This window comes from Saccoglossus kowalevskii, chromosome 6, assembly GCF_978046115.1.
Source record: "Saccoglossus kowalevskii chromosome 6, keSacKowa6.1, whole genome shotgun sequence".
NCBI classification, from domain to species: Eukaryota; Metazoa; Hemichordata; class Enteropneusta; family Harrimaniidae; genus Saccoglossus; species Saccoglossus kowalevskii.
In genome coordinates, this window is record NC_140646.1 from 20,520,225 (window position 1) to 20,532,388 (window position 12,164).

The following is a 12,164-nucleotide window of genomic DNA, read 5'->3' on the forward strand; positions in this document are numbered from 1 at the left end:
AAATCGCTCGCGTTCCCACTACGTAGATATATTCACAGATTTCACACGTTTCAAGCACAGACTACTGGATGTATTTGCGAGTATGTATTACAGAAATGTACCGACCCAATCATACGATATCACCGAGTATTGTCACCACCCTTAAAAATTGTAACAACGTAACATCGAATTCATGCAACAATATACGGCTAGTTAATTGGCTATTTCCTTAAATTCGTAATAGGTATAACTTAAAACATCAGGAGGTTATGTCATAATTCATACCATACATTCATACATACCGTATCTGAACACACAGCCGCATTTAGTAGTTGTTTCTTGTGGTTCCAGATTTTCCGTAGTTTTGTCTTCAGTACCATGGTCATAGGTAGTAGTTTCTAAATCAGTGTACTGTACATGTTCGGTGCTGATGTGTGGCGTGGTCTTCTCTTCATCAGTTGACATCCTTGTCCTAACAACAGATGCTTGATTAATTGATTCATGGGCAAATGTAGTGCTTGCAACCGATGTCGACAGTTGAGTTGTGTTAAACGTGGACGACACTTCAGATTGTGTTGTACTTATAGTTTTTCTGGAGGGTTCAACTATTGAAGAAGAATAACACAGTACGAAATAATTATAAAAGCTTGCCATACAAACAATATTCTCGTAAAATGTGCACACATGACACTTGTTATTTGGCATACACATTTATATAGCAGAGTTCCGCCTCTCCCATCTACTCGCACTTGAGAGTTCGCGTTGTATATTTTAAGTAGACATTGGACCTTTAGCCTACCCAGATTGCCTATTTTATCATGTTCACTGAGTTAGCATAACGCTTTGAAATATATTTTAGTCAAAGCGAACAATATAACATCAACATAATTGTTTTATCTCAATATGGTCTCATACACAGTGGCAAAGTGGTCAATACAATGGTGCTTGCTTTATGTTGACTTATTTTGAGAAACACAAATCCTCTCACCAGGGTATGATTCACAAATATACGGATAGTGATTATCACATGGAACATCATTCCATGTACTGGTTACCGCCCCATCTCGTAGGTCCAACACTACACAGTCCTCATTACCACCATTATCATTGGGTTCACCTGTACCCCAGTTTGAATATAACATATCTGCTTCCCCACACATGAACCTTCCTTCTTCCTGTCGGAATACGAGAAGACGACATGCAGTGATTAGCACAGTACAGAGTTAACTAAATTTATAAAGTCTAAATGGGCCGGAGATATTATTATATTAAGTATTATATATATGGTATGGTCTTTATTTACAAGTTCAAGGTCATCGGCCCATATATGTATATACATAGATATTCTTAAATTACAAAAAATATGAATGGCAATATCGCTTACAAGTTTCAAAGTATGCACTGGCTGCCAAACTTTTAATCACATTGGTTTTTTGTGAAGTTAATAATTCTACAAATTTATAAACAGATGAAGGGTTGAAATAGTATTTTGGAATATACAATTGACGAAATTGTGAATAAAATGGACATACTAAACAAATTGGTATTCGTTTTAAATTTGATTTGATTCAAAATGTTTATTTGCTTATGTATATCTTTTAAGGTTTGTGATTTGATTTTATATTTTAAATATTTTTGTGTTTTTCTCGTTATTTTATTTTTATGTGCGCAAATCACGCGATTATATAGTAGCTAAATAAATATATTGGGTTATAGTTCAGAATGTGGTAGGAAATGATATTCCAAAAATCATGGTAGTTCAGTGTAATAAAGAAGTATGTAATTATATGAAGTCTAAATGAATCTGACCCATTGATTAAGCTTTTCACATCATGGGTGACTATAACCATTATCTCATGATATTGATAGTTTTACAATAATCATTGAATTATTGTAACGAAATGTATTAATTTGAGCATTTTTGGTAGTTTCAGAAGTCGGTTAAAATGCCGCATATATGTGAAATTTCTAAAAATAAACTTATTTTTAAATAATGTAAAGTAGGCACAAGACACAAGATAACTAAAATGATAAGCAAATTCATAGTCATCAACAGAAATTCACAAGTTCAATAATTAAAACTTATAATTAAGTCTCAAATAATAAGTTTAAAATAATTACAGTTGTATACTTGAATTGTACTTATTTTGGAAATCTTTTTGGGGGCATGTTTCGAATGATGCAAAATGATGAGACCAAAGTATGTATATGGTTAAAATTTACTTGAATTTCATTTATTTTCTCAACAATAATGTTCTGATTGCTGGTGGTTGGAAAACACAAAGTAAGTACACCCTAAATTACTAATTTTCAACAAGATGCAAAAAAAGTATATATTAGCTAAACTTGTAACATTCTTACCTTACAAGAAGTGTACTTTAAGTGAAATAAATATACTTAAAGTACAATTCGAGCCAATGCTGGCTATATACTCTTTCTAGTAATTTGAAAGATTTCGCGAGATCGACATATTAGCGATCAATATTTCTTAATTTATAACATAACAAGATACTGAGTTGTTGATAACCAGTAATACTATTGAGGGCAGATCTAGATAGTTCAGTGAATATGTATAGCATCTTCTTAGGAATCAGGAAATTGTTTTGACTTGCATTGTTTCTTTCTAATAAAAAACTCCATTGTTTCAGTTTTACATTGTTTCTAAAATTGTTGTCTAGAATTTAAATTTCTAGATGATTGAGATGTATCAAGTTTTCCCAAATAGACGTTTTGTCAGAACTCATGTCTGACACAAATAGTACATCCATAATCTAACATTGACATTGACATATTTTACTGTCGTAGTCAAAGTCACATCACATTTTTTTGTATGGTATGAAACATTTTTCAACCGGAAATTGCGTTTGCAAGATTTTGATGAACAAAGCTTATTCTTGATTTCAATGGTCACTTCCTTCCCTACTTTGGAGCTTCGAACACATAAATATTAAACATTTTCTATTACTAAAAAACCTGACACCTTTTGGCCACGGATTATTTGCTTGATTATATCTAGTATATATATTTAGAGGGCAACAAATGATAGTCATTGTAATAAATTTACAAACTCGAAATGTTATTAACATGATTGTTTTTGTAACCGTGTGATAAAAATTTTAGTTTATTAGACACACAAATATACATTCATCATAATAGCAGCAAAAACACTTAATTGGAGTTCTTACGCCATATGGATGATACTATGCACATATCTTCGGGCGATTTTAATTTTAATTGTGTGTATTAAAAAGCTTTTTAAAACTTATGCCTGAAACAGAAAAACACGTTAATGCGTCAAGATGGTTAAGGATATGTTACAATCGCAAGCACATGCTATGAAATTAAGTCATATTTATTTATTCTATTTGTTTTTTTAAATATGTAAACAACTTAATGGAGATTGATGCTTTGTCAACATTATCTCAGCATTAGTCACTTGTATCCAGTCACTTGTATAATTTTGGAAGGTTATTTGAAAATTTATCGTTTATTTTTCAAGAGTTACACATATGTAAATAAAAAGAAATTACTTCAGTATACCTCCTTGGAATGCCAAATTGGCAATATTTACTTAAAATTGGAAGTCTTAAATTGTCATTTCAAATTTAGAATGATTGTGTAATTAATTTGATTATTATTGGAAAGTCAACAATGTAAGTACGGCCAGAATCATCATTGATAATTAATTTTATGTGGACATACAAGTCAATGTACATGTATTGTCAACATAATGCAAATTTAACATTGAGACCAAATATTTGAGTTGACTCAACAAATACAACTAATATTTGAAGGCTTATTAGAAAAAAATCGCTGCTATAGGGTCTTAAGATGTTTGGATAAGTCGCAGCTATATGAATCGGTCAAGCACATAACATGTGTGTTTATGGTAAAGTTTGATTTTACTAACCGCACTATCAGTACATCCAAGATACCAATACAGATGAGATGGTACCCCAAACGGGTTGCCATGACGCCTCTTCAGTCCTTCGTCGTATAGAAAGGCGTTTTCTGCTTCTGAATTGGGCACAGCAAGTGTAGCACCCCATATATGTTCGCAGTTGTCCATAGCTGTTGCCCAGGTGTTAAAATAACCAGATGTACTGAACTTGTAGCATGACGACTGAAATGAAACCCAACCATCGTCACACTCTAATGACAAACCGAACAAGTCGAAGAGGAATACCACCTGCCAGAAATGTTTTCTGGAACACCTCATGCTGAAATGTACAAGGCTTTAATGTATTTAAATAGATTATCTTGAGAGCGTAAACTACAGTTTCCACACACGGAAGTGATGTCATACTATCAGGTATGAATAATTTAGTATGTAATCCCGAACAATCATTAGCAACAATATTGCATATTGCACACCCTTCTGATTATTGTCTACGTTTTGTTGTGAACTACATACTAAATTATTCATAGCTGATAATATGACGTCACTTCCGAGTGTGAAAAGTGTAGTTTACACGCTCAAGATACTCAATTTGAATACATTAAAGCCTTGTACATTTCAGCATGAAGTGTTCAAGAAAACATTTCTGGCAGGTAGTATTTTTCTTCAACTTGTTAGGTTTGTCATTAGGGTGCGACGACGGTTGGATTGCATTTCAGTCGTCATGTTACAAGTTCAGTAGATCTGGTTATTTTGCCACCTGGGCAGCAGCTAAGGACAAGTGCGAAAATTTGTGGGATGCTGCGCTTGCTGTGCCCAATTCAGAAGAAGAAAACGCCTTTCTATACGAAGAAGGACTGAAGAGGCGTTATGGCAACCCTAATGAAGTACCTTCTCATCTATTTTGGTATCTTGGATGTACTGATAGTGCGGTTAGTAAAATCAAACTTTACCATGAACACACATGTTGTATGTGCTTGATCGAGTCATATAGTTGCGACTTATCCAAACATCTTAAGACCCTATAGCAGCGATTCTTTCTAATAAGCCTTCAAATAATAGTTGTATACTAGATTTGTTGAGTCAACTCAACTATTTGGTCTCAATGTTAAACTGCATTATGTTGACAATACATTGACTTGTATGTCAACATAAAATTAATTATTAATAATGATTCTGGCCGTAGCTACATTGTTGACTTTCCAATATTAATAATCAAATTAATTACACAATCATCCTGAATTTGAAATAGTCACCAAAATGAAATTGTTCAGACTTCCAATTGTAAGTAAATATGGCCTATTTGACATTCCTAGGAGGTAAACTGACGTAATTTCTTTTCGTTTACATATGTGTAACTAAACGATAATTTTTCAAATAACTTTCCAAAATTATACAAGTAACTGGATACAAGTGACCTATGCTGGGATAATGTTGGCAAGAAATCAATTTCCATTAAGTTTGTGTTTACATATCTAAATCATCTAATTAAAATAAATAAATAAAATAAGTAAATAAATAAATATGACACTTTTAATTTCATAGTATGTGCTTTCGAATGGAACATATCCTTCACAATTTTGACGCATTAACGTGTTTTTCTGTTCCAGGCATAAGTCTTAAATAGCTTTTAATACACACAATTAGAATTAAAATCGCCTGAAGATATGTGCATAGTATCATTCATATGGCGTGAGAACTCCAATTAAGTGCTTTTGCTGCTATTATGATGAATGTTTATTTGTGGTGTCTAATAAACTAAAATTTGTATCACACAAATACAATAATTATATTAATAAAATTTCGTCGTCTCTGGAGTTTGTAAATTCGTTTACAATAAGTATAATTTGTTGCACATCTAAATATATATACTGGGTATTTCCAATACTGATATGCAATGAACCAAAACACAAACCGTTCCCAAAACGTGTCAGTTTTTTGAGCGATAGCAAATTTTTAATATTTATGAGGTCGATGCTCAACAGGGGTGAAGGAAAATGGACAATGAAACCAAGAATAAGCTTTGTTCGTAAAAATCTTGCAATCGCTATTTTCGTTTGGAAAATTTGTATACCCTACAAAACGATGTGATGTGACCACAACAGTGAAATATGTCAATGTTAATGTTAAATTATGGATTTTCTATGCGTGTCAGACATAAGTTCTGACAAAACGTTTGTTTGGGTTGATGCATTATTCAAAACATGCCCCCCAAAGATTTCCAAAATTAGTAATTATTTAAGACTTCATTAATTATTAGTTTTGGTGATTGAACGTAAATTTCTTTCGATGACTATGAATTTGCTTATTAAGTTAGTTATCTTTTGATTTCTACTTTACATTATTTAAAAATAAACAAAGACATGACCAGGGTGTCTTTCAAATCATTACCCACAATGCTTTGTAGTTTAGTTTTAGAAATCTCACATATATGTGGCATTTTACCGACATCTGAAAGGAATGTTCAAATTTATATATATTTCGCCAAGAAATATTGTAAAACCACCAATATCATGAGATAATGGTTATAGTCAACCATGATGTAAAAAGCTTAATCCATGGGCCAGATGTATATAGATTTTTTATATATAATTACACTGAACTGCCATGATTTTTGGAATATTTTTGTCCCACCATTATTTAGCTACCATACAATCACGTGATTTGCGCATACCAAAAAAATTCAATAAGGAGAAAAATACATCACTATTTAAAATATTAAATAAAACCCCAAACCTGTACATGTCCAAGAATCTTAAAGCGATACATAAGCAAATAAAATTGTTAAGCTGGGACTGCATCCCATTCTACGTTATGAACAAATGTATCTTGTAGAAAACTTGTTAAACTATCAGGGGCACGATAACGTATGTTCTGGTTTAATTTTAAAAAGAATATTTAACATTTACTCATATCTATTAAACGCTTTTGTTATATCAAACGCATGAGTCACCTCCAAATATCAGTCTCTGGTGAAGCACTTAGAATTTTATAGGCCATTCCTGTTCTAAGTCTAGTAATAATGACTGTGCAACAATTATGTTTTAATGAATGGTCACTAGAAGCAAAGTAAAAAAATTGATGTTCAGCGACCAGACACATAGACAAAACTCGTGTATAACTTAGCTGAATTTTATAGTTATTCGGCAAATTTTAGTCTGATTCAAGATGTTTTTGTTATGTTTATATTGATCAATTAACGAGGAAAGAAGATAAATGAAATCCAATAACGTTGTATATGTGCATAGTTATATGACTCCACGTCTTACCTTAGCATACGTATTGGATGTATATACTTAAAATTATTATATTCTGAAACATCAAAGGTCACAGTAGTAGTAACTGTTGTATAATAACACTTAATATAATAATATATCCAGCCCATTTAGACGTAATTAATTTAGTTAACTCTGTTCTGTGCCAATCACTGCATGTTGTCTTCTCGTAATTCGACAGGAGGAGGGAAGATTCATGTGTGGGGAAGCAGATCTGTTATACTCAAACTGGGGTACAGATGAACCCAGTAATGGTGGTGGTAATGAGAATTGTTTAGTGTTGGACGTACGAGATGGGGCGGTAACCGACACATGGAATGATGTTAACTGTGGTATTCGCTATCCGTATATTTGTGAATCATATCCTGGTAAGAGAATTTGTGTTTCCTTAAAATACACATAAGTAAAAAAAACAAGCACCCTGGTATTGACCACTGTGTATTAGACCATATTGAGATAAAAAATAGTGTTGATGTTATAATATGTTAGCTCTGATAAAAATATATTGAGTTCAAAGCGTTATGCTAACTGAATGAACATGCTAAAATAAGCAATCTGGGTAGGCTAAAGGTCAAACGTTTACTTCGAATTCTCATGTGAGAGTAGAAGGGATAGGCGGAACTATATAAATGTGTATGAAAAATAACAAGTGTCATGTGTGCACATTTTACAAGAATATATGTGAGGAAGCTGCAATCCATTGTTTTTATGACAAGCTTTTATAATTAATTCGCACTGTGTTATTCTTCTTTAGTTGTTGAACCCTCCACGCAAACCATAAGTACAACAATCACAACACAATCCAAAGGTTCGTCTACGTTTAAGACAACTCAGCTGCCAACATCAGTGGAAAGCACTGCATATCCACCAGAATTTGACATCTTAACATCGGTTGCAGGCACTACACTTGCATCTGTTGTTAGGACAAGGATTTCAACTGATGAAAGCAGCAGCACTGCACATGTACAGTACACTGATTTAGAAACTACTACCTATGACCATGGTACTGAATTCGAAACTACCGAAAATCTGAAACCACAAGAAACAACAATTAAATGCGGTTGTGTGTTCAGATACGGTATGTATGAATATGTGGTATGAATTATGGCATAACCTCCCGATGTTTTAAGTCGTGCTTCTTACGAATTAACCAATTTATTTGCCGTTAATTGTTGCATCAATTCGATGTGTTACAAATGTAATGGTGGTGACAATACTCGGTTATATCGTATGATTGGATCGGTACATTCCTGTAATACATACTAGCAAATACATCCAGCAGTCTGTGCTTGAAACGTATGAGTGTGTGAACGAGGTGGGAACGCGGTCGATGTGATTGGGTCAATACATCTCCGTGATATGTAAGCTACTGATACGAGTATTCGGAAGATATGATACAGTACATGAACATGATATAAAAGTGATATGCCAATCGCATGTGTAACATCATTTATATCAAGCCATGGCCTCCCCTATGTTAAATTTACCAAGTGGATAGTTGAATTATGAATTGTGTAAACGCATGTATATGTGTGTTATGCATATGTTCTACAGACTATATAATCTATACATATCTTTACAGATATGTTTCTGGTACCATTCGTGACTGTCATAATTTGTGCCATAGTCGTACCCACAGTTGCAGCCGTTCTTACATCTTATAATTATGGACACTGAAAAGGTATTGCAAACTAACCACATTGTAGAGGATTGCAATGTATAACTTTCACAATGAAATCACAGTTTTTATCAGAGTAAACTCTATTCTCAAATACGATATAATTATGTTTTGATTTTAAGTGAATTACAACTGTATCGTTCGAGTGGATGTAGTAACGATAAGTCGAAATACATGTTTCTTATATATTTGCACTTGGTTGAGTTTAGTAGTAATGTTCGACTTTCACATATATCACAACTTATGACGGATGTATCAGTAAATAGGCATTTTATATATTTAATTTTAAAGTCGTATCTGTATATGATTTTTCTATAAACGTTAGGTTTGAGCAAGTTGAAATTATTTGGCCAATTTTCTGGACGAAAATTTCTCATAATAAATATATTGAATATACACAAATGCACATTCACACCACTGTGATGTTCTTCCGGGAGCCGTCCAATTCCTGGGATTCTATCGGTACTCATCAATTTCAAAACTCCGCCTCCGTCCACTAATGCTTAGCATCCCTCTGTCTCATCAATTCCCTAAACATAACTGATAAAAGCGTTCTTTAACAGGGTCATAATAAAAAAAAGATTATTTAAATGCAAATGATAAAACACGAATTGCAAACTAGGCACACTTTGTCTTTTGCGTCAAACGGACATGAAAAACAGTTTTCGGTCATAGTTCTAAACAATAAACATTCCTGACATTGTATATTTGGCATCCATACTCAACTTCAATTAATAATAGAAATTACACGCATGAAATACGGTATGCAGTGGATACAGTACCCAGGAGCAACACGCGTTTACTACAAGTATTCCCCTTACATATGTACATATACGCGAAATAATTGATGCTTAAGCCTCGTTAAGAGGGACATACCTCTGAAAAAATCTGAAAACCTGTACCCGAAGCAATGTCAGATGTACCTAGGGGTGGATTAGTGTGATGATAACAGGAAATATTTCTTCCATGTCTGAATAGCCGATATGGTCATTCGGATTGAATGTACTAGTATCACTCATAAATCCAAAACAAGCACTGAAATTACAACAACAAAATTTCAGGCCATAACTGTCGAATATCAGTCCAGTGATGATTACTTTTTGACATTTTCGGGGGCGGCCAGTTTCCCTCTTTTACCAGTAGATTATGTGATGGCTTTAGTCGTTCCCGAGATATAGTTTCCATGTGAACGAAGATGGCGACTTAAAGTGTTACCAAGGTTCTGTTAAGTAACTTCTTGCATGATTGGAGCTCATCAACGAATATTTCAATAGCCAATGTCGGTATTAGCGCACATCACGTACAAGTTCAAAATTCACGTTTGTGCTTGCCAATTGGAGAGCGCATTGGATTGTGGAGAAATCAAAATGTATAAACACAAAAGGGTTCTGACCCGAAGCGTCTGGTTTTTGTTATTTTCTTTCCCAATGTGTCGCCAAATTGTCTCATCCCTTATTTGGGTCATTTTGGTGTATATTTGTATCCTATCTACTTGTATCAATACAATACTCGCACATACTTGGCGCGACGAATACTGTCCTTAAAAAGAGTTCTCAACTCTTCAAATCAAAGACACATTTATGTATTGAGAGACACAGTCTTCCCTGAAAGATTTTCTTGAGAGCATTCAAGCTGATTAAGGACAGTCTACTGTGTTGTGAAACATATGTAAAAAAATTGTTATTTGCCATTCGCTAAAATATATTTATGACTGCACTTGAATTCATGCTACTATTATGTCACACAATATCCGAAAGACCAATATTGAAACTGTAAAATGTTGATCTTACTTTTATTTCGTAGTTAATTTTTTGTTAGTTAAGTTTTTCCATTCTGTATATCGTACATCACAACCCATTGCAGGTTTACAGTTAGTTTACCTTGCAACAATTTAATTCCCTATTTGTGTGGAACTACTCACCTCAACCGGGTTTTACAAACACGAAGCACCAGTTGGGCACATCTTTACGGGAGTCTGGGCTTTCATTTTGGTCAATAAATTTACCCTTGGCATATTTAATATCATGAACTAGGATATCAGGCAGCTACAACAGATTAAGATGTTCAAATTATTTCCAAAACCAATGCAGTCCAGTGGCATACCAGTATCTAGAACAATACATTTTTTTCCGTTAGAAGTTTAGTTTCGTCATTTATATTTGATGGCAGATTTATGTAGCGGTCAAATGTCTCCTATTTCATCAACTCAGTAATAATCACTGCATCCGGATTGGCATAATTTAAAAAACCTTTTGTAAAATCTAGAACCACTAGAATACCGTAATAATCTGCGATGTTTGATGTAGAGATACGATCAAACTAATCTCTTTGGTGAGGTTAAAACAATCGCCCAATGAGAAATTGAACGACATTAAAACATGTTTAAGTAAGTTCAAAGCTGTTCAATTTTATGAGATATATAGTTACTGTACATGGCGATGGCAGAAGGAACATCACAATAAGCACTAGCATCAATGTAGTCCCAGTAAATGGAAGGGCATAAATCATAGGCTCATTTTTGAGTGTTGGAATGTTGGTAAAACTATGGTAGTATGGTGATGCTCTAAACATAATCATACGAAGTGACAATTTGTACTACTATTGACATGCTAATGACATCATGACGATAGAGAAATCAAACATTACAGGATTGAATCATTGATGCTAAACTCTACAAGTTCATTAAATCTGAGCGGTAGTGAAGCCCCCGTTTTAATTACATTTTCACGATAAACAACACCAAACAGTAGAAGAGAAAGTCGGTCTCGTCTTGAGCCATCTCTCCACTCAGTGTACTGCAGATTTAACAAATAAACAGCTGGTGTGTTTTTGGCGTGTCTTAATGTCGTCTAGAGCCAGGTATCTATCCTCCAAGATGCCGCCTTCATCATATGCCCTAGCTTAATAATATTAGTTTTTTTCTAATGGGTCGGCCACGCCTCAGTTTGACATTCATTTCCACATTACCACACTTGTAGACAAGTTGAACACTGCTTAACCATGACGCCGTCTTTTTAGCAGTTGCCACGTTGTCTAATCTTCGCAGCATTGTCACATTTACTCTAGTTTAGATGAAAAACAAACTATTATATAAAACAATGTTCTAGGAACCTTTCTTTCTAAGCATAAATAAATCTGCAGGTGCACTCGTTGTTTGACGGATTTGAGGCATGATGTGTAGCAAGAACGCGGCAACCGATGAGGGTCACGACCGTACTTTATGAAAAGTGTCACGTTTTTTTGCGTTATATTTTTTCATATTTCACGCATTTATAATTAATATTTGATTTCCATTTTTAATGGTTTTGTTGATTAGATCAATATAAATTCAAAA

General features: G+C 33.8%; 1 protein-coding gene across 1 annotated transcript; it reads left to right on the plus strand.

The window, feature by feature from the left end:
- The first annotated feature begins 4,500 nt into the window (after nucleotides 1–4,500).
- LOC146741882 (uncharacterized) lies at nucleotides 4,501–9,242 on the plus strand. The gene is made up of 4 exons (XM_085500622.1): nucleotides 4,501–4,809; nucleotides 7,334–7,520; nucleotides 7,907–8,230; nucleotides 8,735–9,242. Exons 1-4 carry the CDS (start codon nucleotides 4,501–4,503, stop codon nucleotides 8,827–8,829), a joined length of 915 nt encoding a protein of 304 aa, XP_085356748.1. The 3' UTR covers nucleotides 8,830–9,242.
- Nucleotides 9,243–12,164: the final 2,922 nt, after the last annotated feature.

What these genes read in the sequence shown, in the direction of transcription:
- LOC146741882 (XM_085500622.1), top strand. Translation starts at nt 4,501, where the DNA reads ATGAAGTGTTCAAGAAAACATTTCTGGCAGGTAGTATTTTTCTTCAAC. An exon ending in TATTTGTGAATCATATCCTG is followed by an intron (nt 7,521 to 7,906) that starts GTAAGAGAATTT and finishes ATTCTTCTTTAG; the next exon opens with TTGTTGAACCCTCCACGCAA. An exon ending in CGGTTGTGTGTTCAGATACG is followed by an intron (nt 8,231 to 8,734) that starts GTATGTATGAAT and finishes ATATCTTTACAG; the next exon opens with ATATGTTTCTGGTACCATTC.